The 24164-nt window shown below is 39.7% G+C and overlaps 1 protein-coding gene across 5 annotated transcripts in view; it reads right to left on the bottom strand.

Moving 5' to 3' along the window:
• Positions 1-24164, bottom strand: part of SHANK2 (SH3 and multiple ankyrin repeat domains 2) — a 353024-nt gene that overhangs the window by 295215 nt on the left and 33645 nt on the right. For all 5 annotated transcript variants that reach the window (XM_081833850.1, XM_081833852.1, XM_081833847.1 and 2 more), the window contains exons 2-4: positions 11243-11471; positions 4175-4378; positions 1043-1114 (exon numbers count right to left, since the gene is read on the bottom strand). In XM_081833850.1, coding sequence (XP_081689976.1) covers positions 1043-1114; positions 4175-4378; positions 11243-11446 — 480 coding nt within the window. In that variant the 5' untranslated portion in view covers positions 11447-11471. The remainder of the gene's footprint in view (positions 1-1042; positions 1115-4174; positions 4379-11242; positions 11472-24164) is intronic.

The raw sequence follows: 24164 nt of genomic DNA, 5'->3' as shown, positions 1-24164 counted from the left end.
TACCTTCACTAAGAAACCAGAGGCCTTCCTTCTGGGTATTGTCGGCCAGAAGGTGTTAAAGAAGGACCGAACATTCTTTATGTATGCAACAACGGCAGCAAGGATACTCATCGCAAAAAACTGGAAAACTCAAGATCTACCCACACTGGAAGAGTGGCAGATGCAACTGATGGACTATATGCAACTGGCCGAGATGACAGGCAGAATCCGTAACCTGGGAGAAGAGAAGATGGAGGAAGACTGGGAGAAATTCAAGAACTATCTACAAAAACATTGTAATTTGGTTGAATGCTAAGAAGGATGCTAGATTATAAAAAACTGGCCACCACTAAATTAGATTTGAAATTTGATGATAAGTGAGACTAAAGAAAATATAAAATTTTTTGGAAGAAGTGCTAGATTATATTTGAATGAGTGGACATGAGATTGTAAACAAGTTGATAATTTGTTTGGAAAAAACTTTTAACGATGTAAATGGGAGCGGGAGACGTGAGGAAGTCCAAAGAAGTGATGAAATTATGTCTGTGATAGAAGTAAGACTGTTTATTATTTGTGCATTTATATTTAAAAAACTTTAATAAATATTTATAAAAAAAAATAAAAAATAAAATAATGCCTACCCAAGGCAATAGTGTTAATGAGGCCCATGCAGAGCTTGTCTGAGGCCTGACAGTGTAAGTCCAGCAGGTTCCTGGCATGGCCCCTGGGCTGGCCTAGCCCTCCAGGGCACAGGCCAAGTGTACCTGGCTGCCTCTCACCCACCTGCACGGGCCTGGTGTTAATGCTCTATCATAGCCTTGACAATCCTTCAATATATTAATGATATTAGCCTCTTAATGTTTCACCAGATCAACTAAACAAATGAAGAAAATGTGCACAGTATCAGATCTTATGAAGAGCCTGGTTGCTATCTGCATTGTAATTTCCTTAGCTTGTTCCTGTTATCAGGGGATTTTAACAAAAGTCGATAAAATACACCTTAAATGACATTTTCTGCTAGTCTTTATTCTTACCACATTAGAGGTTCTTCACTTAGACATACCTTTGTGTGGAGCTTGGCTAGCTGCTTTTCATCAAGATTAAATTGTCTGTACACTCTTTTCTTATACCGAAACTGAAATGGCAACATTATTTGAATGTTACTTTTCATTTTAGAAATATTCTAGAAAAAGTATAGTTATGGTGACTATTATTTTAAAAAGCAACCAGGTAAATGTTAATATGCTTTGAAGGGTCAGTTTCCATAACATTCAAGATATTGGGACAACCAACAGAATGCTTATGAGTTAATTTAGACAGTACACAAAATCATATTTCCGTACTTACAAATTAACCATGGTTTAGAACTGCTTGTCAGCTTTCATTTTTTTCCAGTTCCTTTCTCTATGTGCATCTGTCTGTAGAAGCACTTCAGGTATCACAAGCCATAGTCTACACAAACCATAGTTTGGGAACTTACTTCAACCATGGTTTCCTATTCTATTTTGCTGGCTAATCACAACGTATTATTTGTCCATTTATTAATCACACCAAACAATATCTTAGCATGAACTGAACTTATAAATGTCAACTATCATGGGTGCATGTGCACCCATTAAAAACAGCAGGCCTTAAAAATGCCCAACTATAGTTGATTGCGCCCTATATACTGTATTTTTCCATGTATAAGACTATTTCCCCCCAAAAATTGAAAGTTTAAAATTGGGGGTCATCTTATACACAGAATGTTGCAAGTGTTTATTTCTTAATTTTGGGCTCAAAAAATAGGGGTCATCTTATACATGGGAGCATCTTATACACAGATAAATACGGTATTTTATTGAGTTTCTTAAAAAGTATATGTTTAGGCTTACATACGCTATGGCACTTTTCATGAGGAATTCTTATGCATAAAGAACACTATGAAACTTCAAAGTTTGGGTATATTCCTTAAGCAGAAATTTAGGGCAGCACTGCAATAGCACAGGAAAAATTGGTATCAGATGGGTTCAGTTTCTTTCCCTGTTGTTCCTTTTTTTCTCATCTCTCCTGTGTTATCACTTTAGACCAGGGATGAGAAGATAAGTCTGTTTCAGGTCTATATTACTTGTTCTGTCCCATTTCTGCATTAAAATGTGCTTTAAAAAATGGCTCAGCACAAAATGTACATCTAAATACATAGTTTAACATTTCCACAAGATTCAAATTCCTAACATATTTTCTCCTAAAATATACATTAAAAAAACCCTTTTGGTGCACGTGTGTTTTAACTGAAAACTACATAGCAAGATTCAGTGTGAAATCTGAAGGATAACAGTCTTCAAATCTGTACATTAGTCCAGGAGATAATGCTCTAATTCAGTCTGGATCATAATTCACAACGAATGAATTCCACGAGATCCATACTCTAGACACAAAGAAATGGGTGCTGCTGCAAATCGATGGCTGCATTCTGGCCCAACAGTAAGAAACAAATTGTTTGTGATCACCCAGAATAAACTGAAATTCCTGTCCATAGGAGAATATAGTTAACTCCTTCATAAGAACATGGAATTGTAAGATTTTGCCATTTTGTATTCAAAGATTAGAAAAGAAATGCTTTTTAGAATACACCTGCTCTAGTCCCCTGAGGCGTGGCCTGTCAACTCACATAATTATATCTCAAATTTGAAAGCAGTGGAGTTCTATATTCTTGTACCATTCTTCTTTTAAAAATAACCTCACTTCCCCCCACCCCAGATTTCTTCATTTAAACTATACAGCAGTTGCTGTTCATGCTCTCAACATGTTGCAGTTTCCCCAAAACGTGTAATTATACATTGGAACCAAAGTCAAAAATAGACTTCTGTTTACTAAATGAAATTCAAAAACTACTATGCACAGATGATGAAGAAAAGGAAGATTGCTAGACATGTTGATGAGCAAAATTGCCATCCTTAACCATTTACTTCAATTCTGGAGGGAGAGAAATGACCGTTAGTGTTGCCAATGTTTCCTTTTAAAAATAGTCTTGCTGCCCCAGTCTCTTTCTTCTTCCCATCTCTTCCCCCTTAGGAAAGAAGACTTAGTCCAGGCATTCCTTCCTCATCCCCTAGCAAATTAACTCTGTGACAGTTGTGTCTAGAAGCAACACTACCAAAAGGTAACTGAGCAACTCTTGCTTGTGTTTTTCAAGTGAGACCCTCCTGACCCACAATTGGCTGCAGCCTCTGCTAGGGAAAGCTAACTAGAGCAACCTGGTAGGGAAGCTGCTCTATAAGTAAGAGAAATTCAGCTGATGAAGCATCTTGGTCCCACTGACAAAGCAAACACAAGGTAACAAACGGAGTTGACAGCTGTGTGAGAAGGGCAGCATGGACTATGTTTCCCCCCTTTTGACCTAACAAATCCCATGCACCAAAGTAATTCTATTCAATATTGACAGGTATGCAAGTAGAAAGTAATGTACAAATATCCCGTCTGATAGACATTGAGCTCTTGGACTTCAGGGGACTAGTTCACTTCTGTTGGCCAAGTTGGCTGACCTGGAGAAGCTCAGAGTTGTTGGTGGATGAAGCCTTCAGGGAGGCAATAGTAGCATCCCACTCCCAGGGTCTTAGGGAGTGCAATGTTACTCTGAGGAAGAAGGGACCTACTCCTTGAGAGACTAACAGATACCCTCTCACAGTGAGAAATTTTCTGGGGGAGCAGGAAGCTCCTTGTAGTGTGGAATATCATCATCATTAGTGGCATAGATAAATTGGGTTTGTGACAAGCAGGCACACTGAATGATTATTTGCCTGCCTGGGGCTGAGGTTGAAGATGTCGCACATTGTTTAGAACAGATAACCTGCTAGGTAGGGCTCAGGAAGAGTCAATGGTCACAGTATATGCTGGCACTAACAGCATGGGGAAATGTGGTTGTCCTGGAAGCAAAATTTAGAGCACTTTGTCAAGGATTACCAAAGAGCAAGAGACATTCTTGACAAGATCCTATGTAAATGCCCATCATATTAACTCCATTATTTCAGTTGTAACTTTTCTCAGATCCTCTCTCTCCCCACTCAAAACAGCTTCAGCGTACCAGGATGTGAGTCTTCTGTATATACGTTATACAAGTACCTTAGGGTGAAGGGAAGTTAATAAATTTAAATCAACAACAATCTTCATACTGTTGGTACACAAACCTTAAATAAATGATTGTTCATTAAAATACCTCTAAGGTTGGAACACCCTTGTTTACAGGTTGTGGATATTCCATAAGAAGTCTTTCTTCATCCAGAAATTTCCCATCTCTCCCATTGTTCGCAGGCTGAAACAAGCCGTAATTGAGAACATCTTTCAAACTTTGATTCAATGTGCAAAGAATTCGCTGCTTTGCTACCCATACAGAAGCTTCAGGATTAAATCTAATACACTTCTGAAAAACACAAAAAGTAGAAAAGGCAATTAATACACACAAAACATAAATCAATTCACATAAATTATCAGGGCTGCTACATAAGGTGAGTACCTCTTTAATTATTTAATATAAATGCTGATGCTTTATATAAAACAAACAATCTTGTCCATCCCACAAGAGATAAATAATGACATATTTCATATTTTTCTCCTTCACCTAGACATATCATATTTAAACTTTCTGAGTCACATTAGATGCTATTAAATGCAATATATGAACATTTTCAGTATACAAGCATTTCCATATGTAAACTAGACAAACATTGTGATATGGTGACTACAATGATGCAGTTCGTATGTAATATCAGGATACCATGATTGAGTGGTAGCCAAGGAAAAGGGAAGTCTGTACTTATTGTCCAAATCTGCCAAGCAGCAAGTATGCAGATACACCAGCTCATGCCTAAAAGTTGCACCACCAGCTATAGTTGAGCATGCATCTACATACAGCCCTCCTTCTTCTGCTGCTGCCATTTAACTGTGGTCTGCTAACAAAGCTTGTGTGCCCACAGAGACTGCAACTGATTTAAATTGACATTGCAGTATACACTCATGACATTATGAGCTGCATTGGATATATTATGTTTACAGATGGTCATCCATTTGGAATCCTATAAGTGCTTACAAATTTCTGTTCAAGGAATAGTAGGCTGTGCTTTAGGTTCTGCTAATTACTTTTCAAACCAAAATTGAAGAAATACTGCTAATGATATAGCAGGAAAATATACAGCTGAGCAGATGCTGCAATAATACGTATCACACATTAATGCATTTATCAATGAGATGATTGCTCATGAATACAGATGTAAAGCTGTCTCCAAAATGCTTCTCTGTATTGATTTGTTTCAGAGTGCCTTTCAGTAGCAGAATTATAAGAAATGTCCTTTGACATTGGTATAAATACTCTGCCTCAAGTTTTTACATCATAGATGGATAGTGAGAGATGTGAAGCTTAAAGCATAAAATGGGAATTAACTTGAAATAAAATCAATGGAAATTAAAATATTTCATTTTTAATTTTCATTATTTATAATAATTATTCTTGGTTGTTGTTTTTTAATTGTTGTTTCTGGGTTCTGTATCCAGTGTTACTCCTACTCAGAGCAGACCCTTTGAAGTTAAGGGACATGACTAACTTAGGTTCAGTAATTTCAATGGGTCTACTCTGACTATAATTTAGTTAGCTACAACCCATCTATTTTAATAATTAATTGTTAATTAAAACAAGTTAATAAATACTAAAAAATTTGTAGCAGTAGGCCATTAAGGAAACTGCTGCTTAAATTACACACACACACACACACACACACACACACACACACACACACACACATATATATATATATATATATATATCACAATTAATAGGGTTTTTTATACTTGTCACATGTTAAGTGAATGTAACTATCAATTTTACACCCAAAATCTGGCAATGTAAGAAGTCTAAGTACTCTTTCATTTGGGACTCTATGATATTTCCAGCACTGCCTGAACTGTTGTCCTCTTTCCCTGCACATCCAGTAGAATTCTGGTAAATCAGATGCCCAGAGAAGGAGTTCCAAGTGAGAAAAGTTAGCCAGCAGTCATAATCAGCAAACTGGCAGCTCTGCTGCTGCTGGCCTACTGCTGCACCACACACCAAAACCAGAAACCTTAAATACTCCTGGGAAATGACGTGATGTGATGACATTCTCTTTCTTCCATTTCCAAGGGCATTCCATGGGAAAAGGAAATGGTTTTGATTTAAATAGGATAAGTATATGGCTGGATCCACAGAACTGTGACAGTAGAAAGACTAGGCAGTTTTGCCTGAGGATGAGCAAGCTTTACGCAAGCTATACATATAACTTAGTTTTACATTAAACTTGTATATCATGTTCCACTTCCTCACATGGTAGAGGATTTGATTTTTATCTTACCTGCGGGAACTACCAGCAAAAAGAAAATAATAAGTGGAAGAGGAACTTTGGATTCCAGCCTAGGCTTTCTACCTTCCTCAAATATGATTTTCACCTTGGCATACATATGGAACAGCCCTTATTAACCTCCAGGCAGGCAGTACATTTAACGTAATGATATATGAATATGTTTGCTGGCAGACATAACCCTTCCATGGAATAGCTGTGTCTAAACTACAGAAAAAAAATGTTTGACATGGCCAGTGAACTACTATCAGTGTCTGCAGGCAAAAGAGAGAGTAAAATAATGTCAATTACTATTCGAGAAAGAAATCCCACTGACAGTGGATAGGACAGCAGAACTGTGGTTGGGTGTTTTGAGTATGTTACACAGTACAGTAATATTAATAAGAAGAATAACAGTTGTGTTACTGTATCTGAATCGTCTTGCTTGAAGAACAACTGTGGCATGGAAACTGTGTGGCTACTAACTTTTCAGTGTGATGGCTGCTCAGATATAATCATTGTAATTTAGAGAGCAGTGGAAGTTGAATTATAACATGCTGCTTAGAAAACATGCAGTCTTTTTAAAGGTTAAGTACAACTTATCAGGCTTTTCTCAAGTAGTAAGAGACTGCAAAATAAAAAAATCCATCTAAATCAACTGTTGTAAAATCTGGCATGGACTTAAGTTGAAGATTTGTAGAATGATTGGCTAAACTATTGGGGTGACATTCAACTAAGTTTTACTCAGAGTAGACTCTGAACATGCCTAAATTAAGCCCCTTAATTTCAGTGGGCCTACTCTGTTAAAGATGGATTAAATATCATATTTGTTATTAAGATATAAGGTCCCAAATCATGAATATACAAAGTGGTCAAAGGAGAGTCTTAGAGCAAGTAAGCCTGTAGCACTCCAGGGACCAGTGGCCATCAGCTCCATTTCAGGATGTGCTGTTCTCAACTATAACGGCTCCATAGCTTCTGCAATAATGGAGACCAGCCCTTCCCCCACCCAGCTTGGGTTGCAGCATGACAGCTGGTCTCCGGACTGGAACAGGCTGCACACAGAAGCTGCCAAGTATCTCTATCTCTGAATGCTAGATGATAGTGTTGGTGAAGGGGCCCTACTATGCAGTAGCAGACCAGGATCTTGACCTGCATGGAATGTGCAATGCTAGCCTGAAGCACTGGAAGCCTTGCCCACTCAACTCCCAGTGTATTTGAAAAGCACTGATAAACTAGGAGCCCTGCGGATCGTATTCCTTTTGTCCCACCAGAACTACTACCAAAGGAGGTAACTGCTTACAGTTGAAAATTTTACATCAGGAGCAACTGGGGGGCAGGGGCAGTGAAGGGCCACACTGCAGTCCTGCCAGCAGCAGGGTCACTGATGCCTAACTGGGCAGTGGGGGGCTTTGCAAGCACACTGACAGCTGAAAGGGATTGGCTTCACCACTGCACCCATTCAGCCTCTACCTTGCCACTGCTGTGTCCCTGCATCAGTGGCAGATTTGAGGACTACAGCATCTTGTGCAAGGCCAAAATTTGGCACCCCACCCAACCCAGTCCTCATGCTGTCATACCAAAGGCAGGGCTGGGAAAGCACTAACTAGGCTTTGGGAAGGAAGACTCTAGGAACTGCCAGAGCCCTTGTGCCTCTTGTCCAAAGCCACACTAGGTTTTGAGACGGCACCCCATCAGCTCAGCTCTCAGTGCATTCACACTACTTAAAGGTAAAGGTAAAAAGGACCCCTGACCATTAGGTCCAGTGACCGACTCTGGGGTTGCGGCGATCATTTCGCTTTACTGGCTGAGGAAGCCAGCATACAGCTTCCGGGTCATGTGGCCAGCATGACTAAGCCGCTTCTGGCGAACCAGAGCAGCCAGAGCAGTGCCTATTTACCTACTTGCACTTTGACGTGCTTTCGAACTGCTAGGTTGGCAGGAGCTGGGACCGAGCAACGGGAGCTCACCTCGTCGCAGGGATTCAAACCACCAACCTTTCGATCGGCAAGCCCAGGAGGCTCAGTGGTTTAGCCCACAGCGCCCGTGTCCCTGCACACCACTTACACAGCCCTAAATCCTCCCCAGCCTGCACCATCCCTGTCGGGAAGATAATGGCACAGCATTGCCATGCCAGTGACTCCTGCTCCTCAGCAAGAGAGGTCACCAGATATTACCTCTACGTGATCTAACAAGTCAGAGCCATTTGATTCCCATTAAATGGAATAACCAGGGAAACAAGGGGGATTTGATTTAAATCAAATCGATTTAAATCACTAGTCAGTAAGATTCTATTTAAATCATTTAATTTTTTTATAGAAAAACTTATTCTTGCTGGTGTCATCTTAATATTTACAACTAGAGGAAGGTTTCATATTTGGAATAATGAATTTTCAGAGCAGTTTTTACAGTTACATCAAAAATTACTGATTTGCTTATACTATTAGAAATACATAGACAGATAATTATGAAATTATTGTGAGGTTTAATAAATTAACTGTTTATATTTGGACAACTTTTCTACTGTGCTTTATTGGAAGGAGAAAAACAATCATATCCTTAATAACAATTTAAACAATTTATTTAACTAAAACAATAACAGTATAGCATATATATCTATGGTTGTTAACTGATGTGGTTAAACAATTTAAAAAAAAAACTTAGACTGAGTTTTAGCACACATAAAAAACTTAAAACAAATCCTTATTTCCTGATGAATAGCCTTAGGACTATAATGTAACTTAAAGAGAAAACTATCTTTAGAAAGATTTTCCTCCAGAAGCATTTTATTTTAAAAATCCAATATATTAAAAAAAAATTGATTTAAATCAAAAAATTTAAAAAAAAAACAACACATGCTTTTTATCCACCCTGCAGTGAAATGGCTATGGACCGATTCTTTTCACTCTCTTGTCCAGCCACATCACCAATGTATGGGAAAGAAAAAAGACAAAACATGCCAGATGGTACTTCTCTACAGACAGCAGCAAATGAGCAACACATTCCCTGTCTCAGGCCGGAACCTGGAACACCCCCATGCCTCTGGGGCAAACACTGAACTCTCAGCATCAAACTAGATGTGGAAAAAAGCAACCACAATTGTTTATTCATGTGTTTGTCTCATTCACATATAAAGCATAGAGGGATCCAATTTTTTTACATTAAAAGGGGTGCAGAGATGAAGACACTGCTTTCCCAGCTACCTGTCCACAGTCAATTACTTCAAATCTGGGAAAAGAGGGGAAATGTACTACTAGTAGGAGGCAAGGCAGGAGAAGGATTTAGCTCCCTACACCTATGTGCACCTTTTAATGTTAAAAAAAACAAAACCCACCCAGATCTGCCATATCTAATTTGACTCTCAGATTCTGCAGCACTGAATGCCACCTAAGAGATAAGACACTGCTTTTAGCTAGAAGAGAGCACTCATTCTGTCTACATCAACATAATTTACAGTATATTTTGCCAGACTAACCGTTTTAGTAAAAAAAGGGAAGAATAATGTAACAATGTGGTGGGACAGCAGACGATATTATAATATATCACATCTACCAGATAGTTGTAAAATGCAAATGTAGGCAATCGGAAAACTGTTCCCAGAGAATTAATGGTGATCTAGTACAGGTCACAGTTCCAGGTAAAGGCAATAATTAACTCCTGGCAAATACTCAAGGCTAAAACTAGTAAGGTGAACATAAGAGATTAAAATGATGTCGGGATTTTGTAGTCCCGCTACCCTGTGCACTTTGGAGTCTCACTGGTTTCAATGGGAGAGTTATACACATGCCCAAATCTCCCTCTCTGAAATCAATAAGACTAGAAAATACTTAATTGTGTCCCCCACGTTTACTGTGAATTTAGTTTCAAGTCCCCAACCATGCCTGTATTGAATATAACCAAATGTCACTATAGTGGAGCCTCGGGTTACGTTGCCTCTGGCTTATGGCACCCTCGGCTTGAGACGGGTGCAAACCCGGAAGTACCAGAATGGGTTACTTCCAGGTTTGCGCCATTCGTACACGTGCAGAAGCGCTAAATCGTACTACCGGTAAATCGCACGTGCACAGACGCGACGCTTTGGGTTGCGTCATTTTTGGGTTGTGGTGGGGCCTCCGGAACAGATCCCCGCTGTAACCCAAGGTTCCACTGTATTGTCCTAATTTTTTTCCTGACTTATTTCTGATATACATAGTTATTTTATTTTATTTACTTTTTAAAATACCATAATCAATTAAAGTAATGATTCTTGCAGAACTAAATCTGTGACTAAAATAGAAAATTAATGAGGACATACACATATTTCCTGTGGAAGTACCCTTCCATCTCACCAGATGGTTCTTGCACTATCCATCACTTAGGAATAAGAAAACCACATTCCTCATTTCATTTTTGTTAATTTTTATTGAATTCCAGTGGCTAAGGAGTACTTCTGAGAAATAGAATCAGAACACGGAACCCTTTCATTTATGACTTTTAAAGAGTTCAAAATCTACATCTCAGTCCCTTTGAAAACATATTGGAAAAACATGTAAAGGAACAGAGGGAATATGCATAGAAACATCCACAAAAGGTGAGGATTTGACTCCCTGTATTTTAGGTAGCCTCTTCTTGCCAGATATGAATGAGCAAATGAAAGAATGCATGCCGTAATGATTTTCAGTCTACTTACCAAAGTAACATGCACAAGGTACATTACGCATTCCATCTTAGTTAATGTAGAAAACAAAACTGCTCTAAAATTATTGCCATACCCTATAGCTTCAGTTTATGCTTCTATGATTCTACATGACAGAACTACTACCTACATGCTTTAATCATTAAACATCCTGACCAGACTCTGACATAGTTTAATTGACTACTTCATCTCAAATCTGATGTATGGCCTTGGTCAATAAACTTTTTAATGGAGTTCAGCTTACCGTCTGCTGTAGGTCAGGTATTATAATCCGCATCACTAATGTATTGCTCTTGGAGTCTTCCATTCTGCTGCTTGGCTTCTCTGCGGTAGCCCTGATAGTATCGTAAATGGTTTCTTCTTTGGAGCTGTCTGATTCAGATTCCACTGAATAGTCTGAAAAACTCTGAGCCATCTCATCTTCACTTGACGTTGGACTGCGAGGCATGTTCAGCACCTCTTACTGCATTTGGCTAAAATAGACAAAGTCAAAATCAAATTATATTGGTTAAATTCTGAATGTAGTTCAGGCAGCACAAAAGGAGGAGGGTTGGGGGTTTTTTAATCTATATAAATATTTTATCTATTTCTATTTATCAGTCAAACCAGTGTAACTGAGATATAAAAACATTTGCAGTTTAATAAAATGTGACAGAGGATGGAAAACATGGTATAATGCCCATGTATATTTCAGCCTGATTTCTTTAATTGGAGCATTGGAAGAATAGCATGCAGTCCATATCATGTTATATTTGTCCTTTTCAAAGCCATGGCAAAAGTCTATTTATTTGTCTATCTGTTTATCTATCTGTAAACATCCACATAGTTAACGGCCATTATAGAAAACAACTAAAAGTTAATCGGCTATTGAAATATCATATAAAACACATCAAGCTTGCATGATTATTTCAATAAATAGAAGCAGCCGCAGCAGCAACACCGGCAGCAATATGGCCAATGGTCAATAGTAGTTTCTTCAGGCATTCAAGGAATGTATGTGAGGGTAAGGACCAGGATTGTAGCAGGAGGCCCTATGTTCATTCGTTTTTAAGAACTACACAGTCAGTATGGACAAGGTCTATGCAGACTTTCAAAACTAACATGCATATATCATATACTGAAGCCATGATCCTGCTGGCCCCCCACAAACATATGTTCCTTGCATGTATTCAGTGGTCTAGAGTCTCAGACTCTCTTCCCTATTCCTAAAATGCAAATTATAATTACAATGACCAAGTTTGTAAGGTTTATTATTTAATTATCAAATTTGTATACCTGAAGATCATAGGGTGATTTACAACATAAAAACACAAAATACATAATAAAACAAAAACAAAGCAGCACACCCACTTCCACAAGAACTTGATTACAGAGAAATGTTTTCACTTGGTGCCTAAAGATATGTAATGAAGGCCTCAGGCAAGCCTCCCTGGGGAGAGCATTCCACAAACAGGGAGCCACCACAGGAAAGGCCCTTTCTCATATTCTCAGAGGTCAGGGATGATGGGAATTGTAGTCCCAAAACATCTGGTGTCAGTCAGGGACCTACCCTCCCAAGCCAGGTGGAAGAGGCCTGCAAGGCAAGAAGCAGATCTTCCAGGACTCACAGACAAAATAAAGGTAATTAACAGTAGCAGCCGTTTGCCGTTTTCTTTGCTAATATTGTAAAATGATCTTATTTGTGGTAACAGTTTTATACATTCGAGCAATGCTATCTTGTATGCAGTTACTTCAGATATAATAAATCCATATTTAATAATACATGTTAAAACATTGCTTTGAAATACCGTGTTTGAGAAGAAATAAATTTACATTGGCTTTCTTTTGAGCAGAGAATTCCTCGAGGGGATATTTCATTTTAGTATGCTTCAATGAATTGTGGATTAATACAGCTCTCTGAAGTATTGTCCCTTAAATTCAACAGAGAGAATAAACACTGCACTGGCTTCTCTGTTCTCCCACTGACAAATGAAAAAAAATTTGGCCCGCCTGCACCATTTAAAAAGACAAAGCAAACTTCAATATGGCTAGAAGTCAAAAGATATTTTAAATATCAGTCTTCTCCCTCCATAAAAAGCAGCTTGGATGCATAGTTCAATGGGAACTCCAGTGAAGAGAGGGGTAAATCGCATTTGCACAGCCTACAGAAGTAAAACTGAGCTGTGCAATATTCATGACTTACGCTGAATACATTGTTTGCGAAGGGGAGCACACTCTTAAACTAAGAGGAATCAAATAGACAAGTTTTGTTTATTTAATACATTTATGCCCCATATTCCCAAAAATTTATCAAATTATTCATAATGTGGTATCAGGTCAGGTGTAGGTCAGCAATAAAAAACACTGTCAGCGAAGTTAATGCTTTATTCCAAGGTTTTTCCCCCAAGCAATCAGAGACTGTGGCTGCACACAACCAATCTCTCCTCTGCTCTTTTCATTCCTCTGCATGTTCTGGGAGACCAGGGGGGGGGGGACCTGGTTGCAAGAGGAGAGGGAGACTCCCTGGACTCTTCGGCAGCTGGCCTCATCTCATCAGGACTGCTCTTTGCTCCCGTGTCTTCCTGATCACCCAACCCTGTTACCTCTCCTGCTTCCAACACCTGTTCCTCACAGTCTGCTCCTGCTCCTTCTGATTACTCATCATCATCCCACCACCAGTCCTCTGGCCCCCAGCCTTCTTCCCCTGGGGGTTTCCTAGCTGGTGCCTCCCACCACTGCATGGCATCCAGCCAGTCCATGACATCTGGAGAATTTGGACAGGAAGAAGTTGTTCCTCCTTTGTCATATATAAGTACACAATGGCCTGGTTCATACATTATGGCAGGCCAAACTATGGCTTACCAGGACCGCATGAAAATGTGGACTCCTGACAAGCAGCCTGCATTCACTTTGCTCCTCTGCATTCTTCTTTACTCCTGCGCTACAGTAAACTAAGTCAAGGCTTAGTGTATCTTTGAACCACAGCTAATAATGAGCTGCAGTTTGTTTGTGTGGTACGAATGTAAAAAAGAGAGAGCAGAGCGGAGTTATTTAGCTGCAAAAGCTTCTACGGGACTCTGCACTTTTGTGTGGCCTCAGTAAGCCATAGTTTGGCTATCTGTGACATAGACACATCATTGACATTAAGCCAGTGTCAGAACCTGAGATAGATATAATGCTTTCTACTCAAGGGCTGGCTCAAAGACAAGCTTGTGAAAACATTTTCATAATTGTTTTATCACACTGAGTCATCTTTTAGTAAATGACCCCATCACTCATGGTCTGAAAATACATTTAAGGAGGCTTGCTAGGAAAAAATCTGAGGGGAGAAAGAAAGTAAAAGGCAGACTTTTGTTTCTTGTGGTTCAGTTTGCACACAATTTTCAATCATAGTTTATTTCAGTAGTTCAGTGCAAATGAGCAGCATGCTATTAGATACCGTTGAACTTGCTCTTTCCAAAGCCAGGAGGCAGCAAACCAGAGGTTGGCTTACCAATAGCAGATGTGGCCTCTTTTCCCCAAGTAAACCAAGTGGTAAGACAAAGAACAAATCTTGAATTTTTTGCTTGTGGTTTGTTTGAAGAGAAACAGAATTCAAGCAACAGTTCACATATAATGCTAAACCAGCCTCTGGTTTTTCCCCCTTCCAGCTTTCATCAGCACGCTGCTCATTCACATTAAACCCCAATTTACTTTTAACTATGATTTAACATTATGCACAAATCAGGCCAGAAATGGCTTCAGACATAATTGCTTTCTCTGCAAGCTCCAAGATTTATAGAAACAGTGGCACTAAGAGTGTAAATGAAGAATAGGTGTTTTTGTAATCCAATCTTTTGCATTACAGGAATAAACATATTAAATGCTGGTTTCAATCTTCATTAAATACACACAGAGAGAAGGATTTTATTTCTATTGCAATATATTGATACATTAGTGGTGCAGATTTACTAAACAATGTTACTGCAAATGTTACAGAATTGCATTAACACATCATTAAGATGTGATGAACACCAGCACGAGAAAGAAATTTAAATTGTTCATTCTAGCTAGCAGATTGGCATACTCTGAAAGCACACAAATGAGTAGTTCGGCACAGAAACAACTATGCCTCTAATTTATAAAACTTGCTGAGTATTATTTTTAAACTTTTTAATAACATCTTCTTAAAATACTTTCTTTTCCTTAAAGCTTTTAAAATGCTACCAATGCAAAAGTTTAGATCTAAAGAACTAAACTCCACTTGATTTTAGTGATGGTGCTAACATTTGCATTTTCTTGTCTTGGAAATATAAATCGGAGGCACTTGCCTCAGGTACAAGAGTAGCTTTACAAGTCCAAAGGTTCTTCCGTGGCTCATAGCGCACATGCTATCTCACATCCTCTATACCACCTGGTCTTCATCTCCTGATGCATGAGAACAGAAGTTCTCTCATACATGGCCCACTGTTGATTCTTACATGTATCTGATAAAGGAGCATATATTTCAGGTACAAATTACAGTCGTGCCCCCTGCTGAATACAAAAACAGCTGGGCTACAGAGAAACTGTGCTGCTTGATCAGCCAGGAGAGAATGGGTATTTAATAATTTACTTAGAAATTCAACTCTCCACTGAATGTCTTATTCATTTACAATGTTTTAATCCCACTTTTCATTCCAGAGACCTTCAAGGTGGCTTTTGATGACTGGAGAGTGGAACTCCTAGGTTGGAATTCAATACCAGTGGTAAGGCAATGATTCCACCAGCACAAGGATTTCTGCCTGCACAATGGGACGTTCTCCTCTTCTCCCCCCCCCCCCCACATACCCTTAAATCTGTTCTAGGGGTTCCCTCAACCACCTGGTGATGTTTAGAGGGAGCAGGGCATGCGGGGGAGGGGAGTTCCATTGCACAGGAGGGAATCTTTGTGCTGGCAGGAAACATTCGTAGAATACTATCCCTATAGTGACATAAGGTATTGCTCCTGTGATTTATATGCCATGAACTGGTTGCCTCATTGGCACTTAACCACAATAATGTTCCTTGCCCCTTCCCCCTTTCTTCCCTTATCCTGCTTTTTATTGTCTTACCTACTTCAGTGACAAAAGACTAGACCAGCTACCAAACAATGATGACATGAATTATTAGCAGCTCCTTTTGTTTCAGGTAATTTGATAACAGCTATAGAGCTCATATATTTGTTTTCCTGGATTTCAAAGTGTGTGCTTTTTAAATTTTTATTATAAATTATTATTTCTCTATATTTTATCATTTTGTTATTGTTAAAGGTAATAGAGAATCACAGTTAGTTACTGGTTTAAAAAAACTGAAGCTAGCAGGAACCTTAAGACTGAATAATACATTATGACATAAACACGGGGTTCCAAAAAAAAAAAAAAAGGCTTGCCTCCTTTTCATGCAAAAGCCCCCTGACAGCTTTCTGAGGCTAGGCTGTGAGATGGGGAAATGATTGGCAGGTGAGATGGCATTTGCAGGGAGAACTGGTAAACAAAGGAAAGGTTTCTCTGCCCAATTTCCCCCTACAAATACACCTCCTACATTCACATCACCTTGGCAAGAACATATATTTGAACAGGCAACAACCGATTAACAAACATCCAAATGATGCACAATCGTACACACACAAATGGTGCTGAACCCAGAAAGGGTGGGGCAGGGCATGTTTATATGTGTTCCGCCAATGGGTGCAGAGGCTGGGGATGAACCCCACACACGAAATGATTGACAACTATAGTTTCACTCATAGGCAATATCAAATTTCAGCCACTGTGGTTGGCCACAGTGGGAAAGAGAATGCTGGATTACATACACCTTTGTTCTAATCCAGTAGCATTGTACCATGAGATCTCGCAATAGTATCCCAAAGCAAGGAAGATCTTAAAAGCTCTTTTCGCCCTGGGTAACCCCAAGCAAACCCTTCCTTGGAGTTTGACTTGTGTGATACCTCCAAACACAAATTAATAGGTGCCATCTTCATTGCATCATTTTAATAATTCCTCATCTTAATATCTCCAGTACCTTCTTCATTTCAGGGACAACAGGATCCTATTTATACAATTTCAAGGCTATATTCTATCACAAAACAACTTTCCTGTAAAACTTTTCTTTTTAGATACAGGTAGGTAGCTGTGTTGGTCTGCTGCAGTCAAAACAAAATAAAAAAATTCCTTCTAGTAGCTCCTTAGAGACCAACTAAGTTTGTTATTGGTATGAGCTTTCGTGTGCATGAATACTTCTTCAGATACAGTGGTACCTTGGGTTAAGTACTTAATTCATTCAGGAGGTCTGTAACCTGAAACTGTTCTTAACCTGAAGCACCACTTTAGCTAATGGGGCCTCCTGCTGCTGCCGCGCTGCCGGAGCACGATTTCTGTTCTCATCGTGAAGCAAAGTTCTTAACCTGAAGCACTATTTCTGGGTTAGCGGAGTCTGTAACCTGAACCATATGTAACCTGAAGCATATGCAACTCGAGGTACCACTGTACACTGAAACAGAAGTCACCAGGCCCTTATATAAAATGAGAGGGTGGGGAGGGGTATTACTCAGAAGGGTGGTGTAATACCCCTCCCCACCCTCTCTGAGTAATTGTAGGGGGTTCAACAAGATGACTCTTGGTTATAGTCAGTTGTTGTAGCTTGTTTATACTTACCCTGCCCCACTGCCCTGCTTACAGTTATGAAGAGTGTTCTTATGTTACGAATGGTTTGTGTCACCATTAAGAAAAAGAGGTGGGAGTAGGCCAATATACATATGGACTGTCCCTGGATAAAGTGGCTTTTCTTCTTTGAGCTTCTAAGTTTTTAACCTAGCTCAAGGTGTCATCTGAACTAGTCCAGATGTTTAACTGATAATCAATCACAGCCAGTCCATTATTTGAAAAATAAGATTTTAGAGCCGTCTTGCCCAAAATGGCAACTAGACATTCCATTTTGGCCACTGAAAGCCTGGTTTAAGGAGCCATTTGGCACCTGGCTTATATATCTGAGTTTCTAACACTGTTGCAGAATAAGGAAAGTACTGCATATATTTCATAGAATCATAGAGTTGGAAGAGACCACAAGGGCCATAGAGTCCAACCCCCTGCCAAGCAGGAAACACCATCAGAGCACTCCTGACATATGGTTGTCAAGCCTCTGCTTAAAGACCTCCAAAGAAGGAGACTCCACCACACTCCTTGGCAGCAAATTCCACTGTCGAACAGCTCTTACTGTCAGGAAGTTCTTCCTAATGTTTAGGTGGAATCTTCTTTCTTGTAGTTTGGAACCATTGCTCCGTGTCCGCTTCTCTGGAGCAGCAGAAAACAACCTTTCTCCCTCCTCTATGTGACATCCTTTTATATATTTGAACATGGCTATCATATCACCCCTTAACCTCCTCTTATCCAGGCTAAACATGCCCAGCTCCCTTAGCCGTTCCTCATAAGGCATGGTTTCCAGGCCTTTGACCATTTTGGTTGCCCTCCTCTGGACACGTTCCAGTTTGTCAGTGTCCTTCTTGAACTGTGGTGCCCAGAACTGGACACAGTACTCCAGGTGAGGTCTGACCAGAGCAGAATACAGTAGCACTATTACTTCCCTTGATCTAGATGCTATACTCCTATTGATGCAGCCCAGAATTGCATTGGCTTTTTTAGCTGTCGCGTCACACTGTTGGCTCATGTCAAGTTTGTGGTCAACCAAGACTCCTAGATCCTTTTCACATTATGAGAAATAACAGTGCTTTGCCCTTTTGTTTTAAAAATGCTTTCTACTGTCTTTATGCATAATGGGTGAAATAATATTTCTTTACAAAATTATTCCTTCCCCCATTCCCCATGAATTTTTGCCTTCGCTAAAGCACATTATCTTTCAAGTCTGTACTCTCAGCCTATACTTTGATATGAAAATATGAAAAGGCTTTAAAATACTGGAAAAGGAAAGGGCATAAGGGATTAAATAACATTTCTAACATAACAGACTATAAAAAGCTTACAGAAGGTATTCTGCCCAAGCCCAGGTCCCTAGTGTTAAAGAAGCACAGATGCTTATTAATTTTATATTTGTGCATTTACTTAGTTTTACTCTCTGTCCAAGAGGAAAGTATTTTTTATTGTCCACCTACAAGTGGACTACATCAATGAGATATGCAAGGCTAGAGTTGCTAAGTATGTGAAATCAAGGCATTCAGGGGATTCTTCCTTTGTTTCCAACAGAATATCCACTGGCAAAATCTACTATAAGTACAAGTGAAAGGACTTTCTCATTACACAAACAGTAATAACAAGCACATTCAACAGGTAGATCATGATCTACCGGTAGATCACTGTCTCCCCCAAAGAAGCTCCCCTAAAAAAAGCTCAAGAACTTTGACATGAACCCCGAAAAAGGGGGGTAGATCATTGCCAGATTTAACTATGTGAGATCGCAGCTTCTTGGGAGTTGGCCACCCCTGATCTATAATATCTCTCATCTTTGTTGTTGTTGTTGTTGCTGCTGCTGCTGCTGCTGCTGTTTCTGCTGCTGCTGCTGCTGCTGTTGTAAAAAGGCTCCCACAGCAGCCCTGCCCTCAGGCTCACAGTCTGAGAGCCAGGACACAAAAGGGAAAGAGACTGGAAGATAGGATGAAAAAAGCAAGCTCAGGCACTAGTTCTTAGTCACAGCGATTTTGCAGTGAACAAAAGGAACGAAAAAGTTTGAAAAGGGGGAACTAAACACTGCTGGTCTTTCAGCAGAGCCAGTGGAGGGGACCTGCATTCCTGACTCTCACCCTCTGATATAACTTGATGGAGGAATAGCTGTTGATGGTTGAGAGAGAGGCCTGTTGTTCATTCAGCAGAGCCAATGGAGAGGCCCTGCAATGCCACCTCCTGCTCTCATTATATAAATAGCCTTGAGATGTTTAAAAATGTACGATAAAATATACATAAAATATTACATAACTCTATAATCCCAACCCAGCCTCACATTACAGGGACTTAACTCCCTCTTTCACCACTGAGAAGTAATAAAAACTTATTACATCCATCTTAAATAGATGAATAATTGCTTCCACATACACATTATTAAAAGAGTGGACAAAAACCTTTTCTAAATCCCTGTCCATATTTATTGGCACTCCAAGAATCTTCTGTCACTTGGTGCTTTCCTTACATAAACACATTAATAGCAGACAGAAAGGCCTGTTCAACCTTTCTCCATGAATACAAACCGTGCATGGAGAAGAGGACAGCAGGACTATGTTGCTGACCTCAGCCTCAATAACCTGCAAATGTGGAAGGCCTCAGGGATTTATGCACTTGTCAATTAATTTCTACCAAGAGGGATTGGCAACAAAATGTTGCAGTGCAGAGTGCTCCTATTCTGGTTCCCAGACCGTCATTCAGTCTTCCAGGATACAGTATTCCATTCCATTTCCCCACCCTGCTTATTTGATTTCCCCCCTCAATGGATACCTAGTTACTGGGCATTCACAATTATCTCTAGGGTATTTGGGGTGGTTGCCCCTTAAGGTTTTATTCGTCCTAGAAGATTTGTTGTACTGCTCTAGTTTCACAGTGACCTTGTTTTGGCTTCAATTCTGTCAGAGCTATAACAGGAACTCATTTATCTAACATTATAGAAATTATTTTTGAATTGCAAACAGTGCTCCTGAATGTTACAATTTAAAGTAGCAGTTGTGAAACATTTCTAATATATATTAAATGAAGAGATAATGCATACCCTTTGTGGGCTGTTTCCATCCCCTACAGATTATCATTATTTGTGTTATAGTTTTATAGCACAACACCCATCCTCCTTGCCTTCCTACAATACCATTCCCGGATTGTTTTGTGGTAAATTCTGATTGCCGACAGAAGCAAGTTTCACGTGTGTTGACTGCAAATACAGTGGTACCTTAGGTTAAGTACTTAATTCGTCCCGGAGGTCTGTACTTAACCTGAAACTGTACTTAACCTGAAGCACCACTTTAGCTAATGGGGCCTCCTGCTGCTGCCACTCCGCCGGAGCACGATTTCTGTTCTCATCCTGAAGCAAAGTTCTTAACCTGAAGCACAATTTCTGGGTTAGCAGAGTCTGTAACCTGAAGCATATGTAACCTGAAGCGTATGTAACCTGAGGTACCACTGTAACAGGTTATAAGACTGGTCTCTTGAACCTTCCAGCATGTGCTGGTTATCACAGCTCAAAAGAAAAAGCTCACATATGAGTGAACCACAAGTGGTAACTGAAAAGAATAACTAGACTACTATAGCAGATATGCAGGGAAGATTTCATTGGGGCTCACACCATATAGATTCTATCCTGGCAGCATTGGAGAGGAAGGGAGGTACTCAAAACAAACCACATAAAGGCTTCTGAATAAATCCTTCACTGAACTGGATTCAGTGGATATGAGATGGGGATTCTTTTGCTGTGCATTTGAAACACTTATGGTTCCCATCTCATTCAGCACATGGAAGGCCTGACATACAGTACAGCAGAGGATCCAGCCAAAGAAAGTGGCCTTTCCCCTCCAATGTCATCCAGGAGGAGGCTGAAGAAGGAAACAACAAAAATGCCTAATTCTGTTCCTCTAGTGGGAGCATCCCATGAATGGAGTTCTGTTCACAAGAACACTGAACCCAAGCCCCACATGAATTGTTTACATGAAACACGCTTCAGGGATAACAAATGAATAATTATGTAGAAGTGTATTTATTCAGATTTTAATCTGTTTCTGTCTAAACTGTGAACATGCAGAAATACCAACACCGTAACCCTATACATGCCTACTCCAAAGTCCCATTTAGTTCAGTGGGACTTACTCCTAGGTAAGAGGTTATAGGAATGCCACATAAATGAAATAGATTAGGACTGTGAGTTTAGAGGGAAAACTGAATTTGCTGCCCAGTGACTGGGCAGAGCAATAGCTAAAATATATCCACCCCAGAAACAGTGATATGACAGGCAAAAATGTTATTCTAATCACAACTTCAGTTCATTACCATTTATAATATTATTAAGAACATTTAGAGAAATCAAGTAACAGAAATGATTATAGTTTTGTAATCAAAGTGTGCAGAAAGCATTTAGAAGCCCTTGCAGGAAACAAACAACTCAATCTTGCACTGGAATATTTAAAAAATACATTATAGAAACTGAGTTAAATGAACATATTGCATGATTTTTCTTCTTCTTCAAATAAAGTACTGTCTACTATGGATATTTATCTTGAAGCTGTACCCACAAAAAGTACAGCTACAGAGCCATATTTTCAATCATGTGAAAGTGAGCAACAGTGAATTAAGATGTCCTGGCCAAGCAGAAACCCTCGGAGGTTGTATAGCTGATTTGTACTTACAGTTGTGTAAGTGTTGTTGCTGATATAAGAAACAATCTGCAAAGGAAATGTGCAAGTTTAAAGATGATGTCATGGGACAACTCAGCACCAGCACTGCTGAAGACACAGATGCAAACACATTGACTAAGGAAGTAGTCAAATATGGCAGAAAGCCCTTTTCTGCTATGAAAATATTAAATGAGCACAGGTTGGGGCGGCATCACAGCAGCAAGTTCCTCTCCTTCTCTGTGTGTTCATTGTGTGTGTAGGGAGCCTGCACATGCAAAGTTAAGAACATAAGAAGAGCCCTACTGGATCAGAACCAAGGCTCAGATATTCAGCATTCCTTTTCCACAGTAACCAACCTGATGGCCACGGAAAGGTTACATGCAGGACATGAACATGGGTTGTATGTATAATGGGCTGTATCTACCTACACAGTGGAAACCCAATGAAATTAATGGGCCTAGTCACTCTGAGTTATGGCTAACATTGGATACATCCCCTTATAATGAATGTACAAGGGAGCAGGAGGACTCTGCCAGTGTGATGTTCATTTAAAATGTTTTCAATAGCTCAAAAGGGATAAAGTGTAAACCAAAAGCGAACTGTAAACCAATAAACTCAGTTGCATGGATTGATCACACATCCACAGTCAACTTCAGCAGCAAATCTGCACTGGTACATACAGAGCACAAAGAAGAAATAAAGGGGAATAAGCAACAGCGCTGTCTTTAGCATATGCGCCACCGGGGTGCAAAGATACGCCCAGCACCCACAAATTTAGTTTAGTCCCCAAATTAACTTTTATTATGCTTATGTCAGACACCAAGCTTACACCTTATCTCTTGTTTACAAAAGAAGGGAGGAAAAAGAAACAAACTTTTTTGATATATTTTGATGTAAGAGTTAATTTCATGTGCACAGCACCATTGTGAATGACAAGCACCATTGTTGAGTCTGACAAGCGCCGCCGTTGTGAATGACAAGCGCTGGTGCAGCGCGTCTTTGGTAAATGAGCGCACAAAGTCGAAAGTCCTTTAGTGAAACAGTAGGTATACATTTCAGTAATACCTAGGTATATATGTGTTTTGTTTTTCGAGCTTGATCAAAATTATTATTTCATAACAGGTAGATAGTTAAGAGCTTAAGCGGGTTCAGCGCCGGGCACCCCCCAGAATTCACCACCCATGGGCCCCGCACCCCTTGCACCCCCAGGTAAAGACAGCCCTGATAAGCAAGCACTGGAATAAGCAAGCATTGATGTATTTTCACTTCTCCCAACTGATATGAAATGTATTCACAAAAATAGCACTAGCACCTGACAGTACTATGATACTGCTAGTCCTGAGTTTGCTATGAGCGCGCGCGCACGCACACACACACACATACACACACACCTCTGTTTGCCATTGTCCAGCTGACCTCTCTTTTCCATGGAGGGGAAAGGATAATTAAGTCAATTCTGTGAATCATATCCACCAGACTATATCTATTCCTATGATTTACTGGTCTCTAACTCACTGCTAGAGGGAGTAAAGGACACAGTGAACAGAAGAGAAACTCCTCTTCAAAGTCAATACAAAGTTGAAGAAATAAAATTCATAGCTGACTTTTATAATGCAAGTTCACTTTCAAAAAAAGAAAGAGAGAGAGTAGTGTGCTTCTATTAAGAGAGGACCGCAAAACACTTCTGGTGTGAACTATTTTTTTTATCTACATAAATAAACGGAACTTTCACACACATCCCAAAAATAGCATACCTTTGTAGCGTAAATGAACCAATTATTATGTGTAAGGCTGCAATCCTACATATACTTACCTAGGAGAATGTCCTATTGAACTCAAAGTGACTTACTTCTGACTAAATATATTATATAGGATC

The sequence above is a fragment of the Podarcis erhardii genome (genome assembly GCF_964252035.2).
Source record: "Podarcis erhardii genome assembly, chromosome: 1".
In the NCBI taxonomy this organism is placed as follows: Eukaryota; Metazoa; Chordata; class Lepidosauria; order Squamata; family Lacertidae; genus Podarcis; species Podarcis erhardii.
Note: the sequence above shows the minus strand (reverse complement) of the source record. Positions and strands in the feature narration are given on the sequence as shown.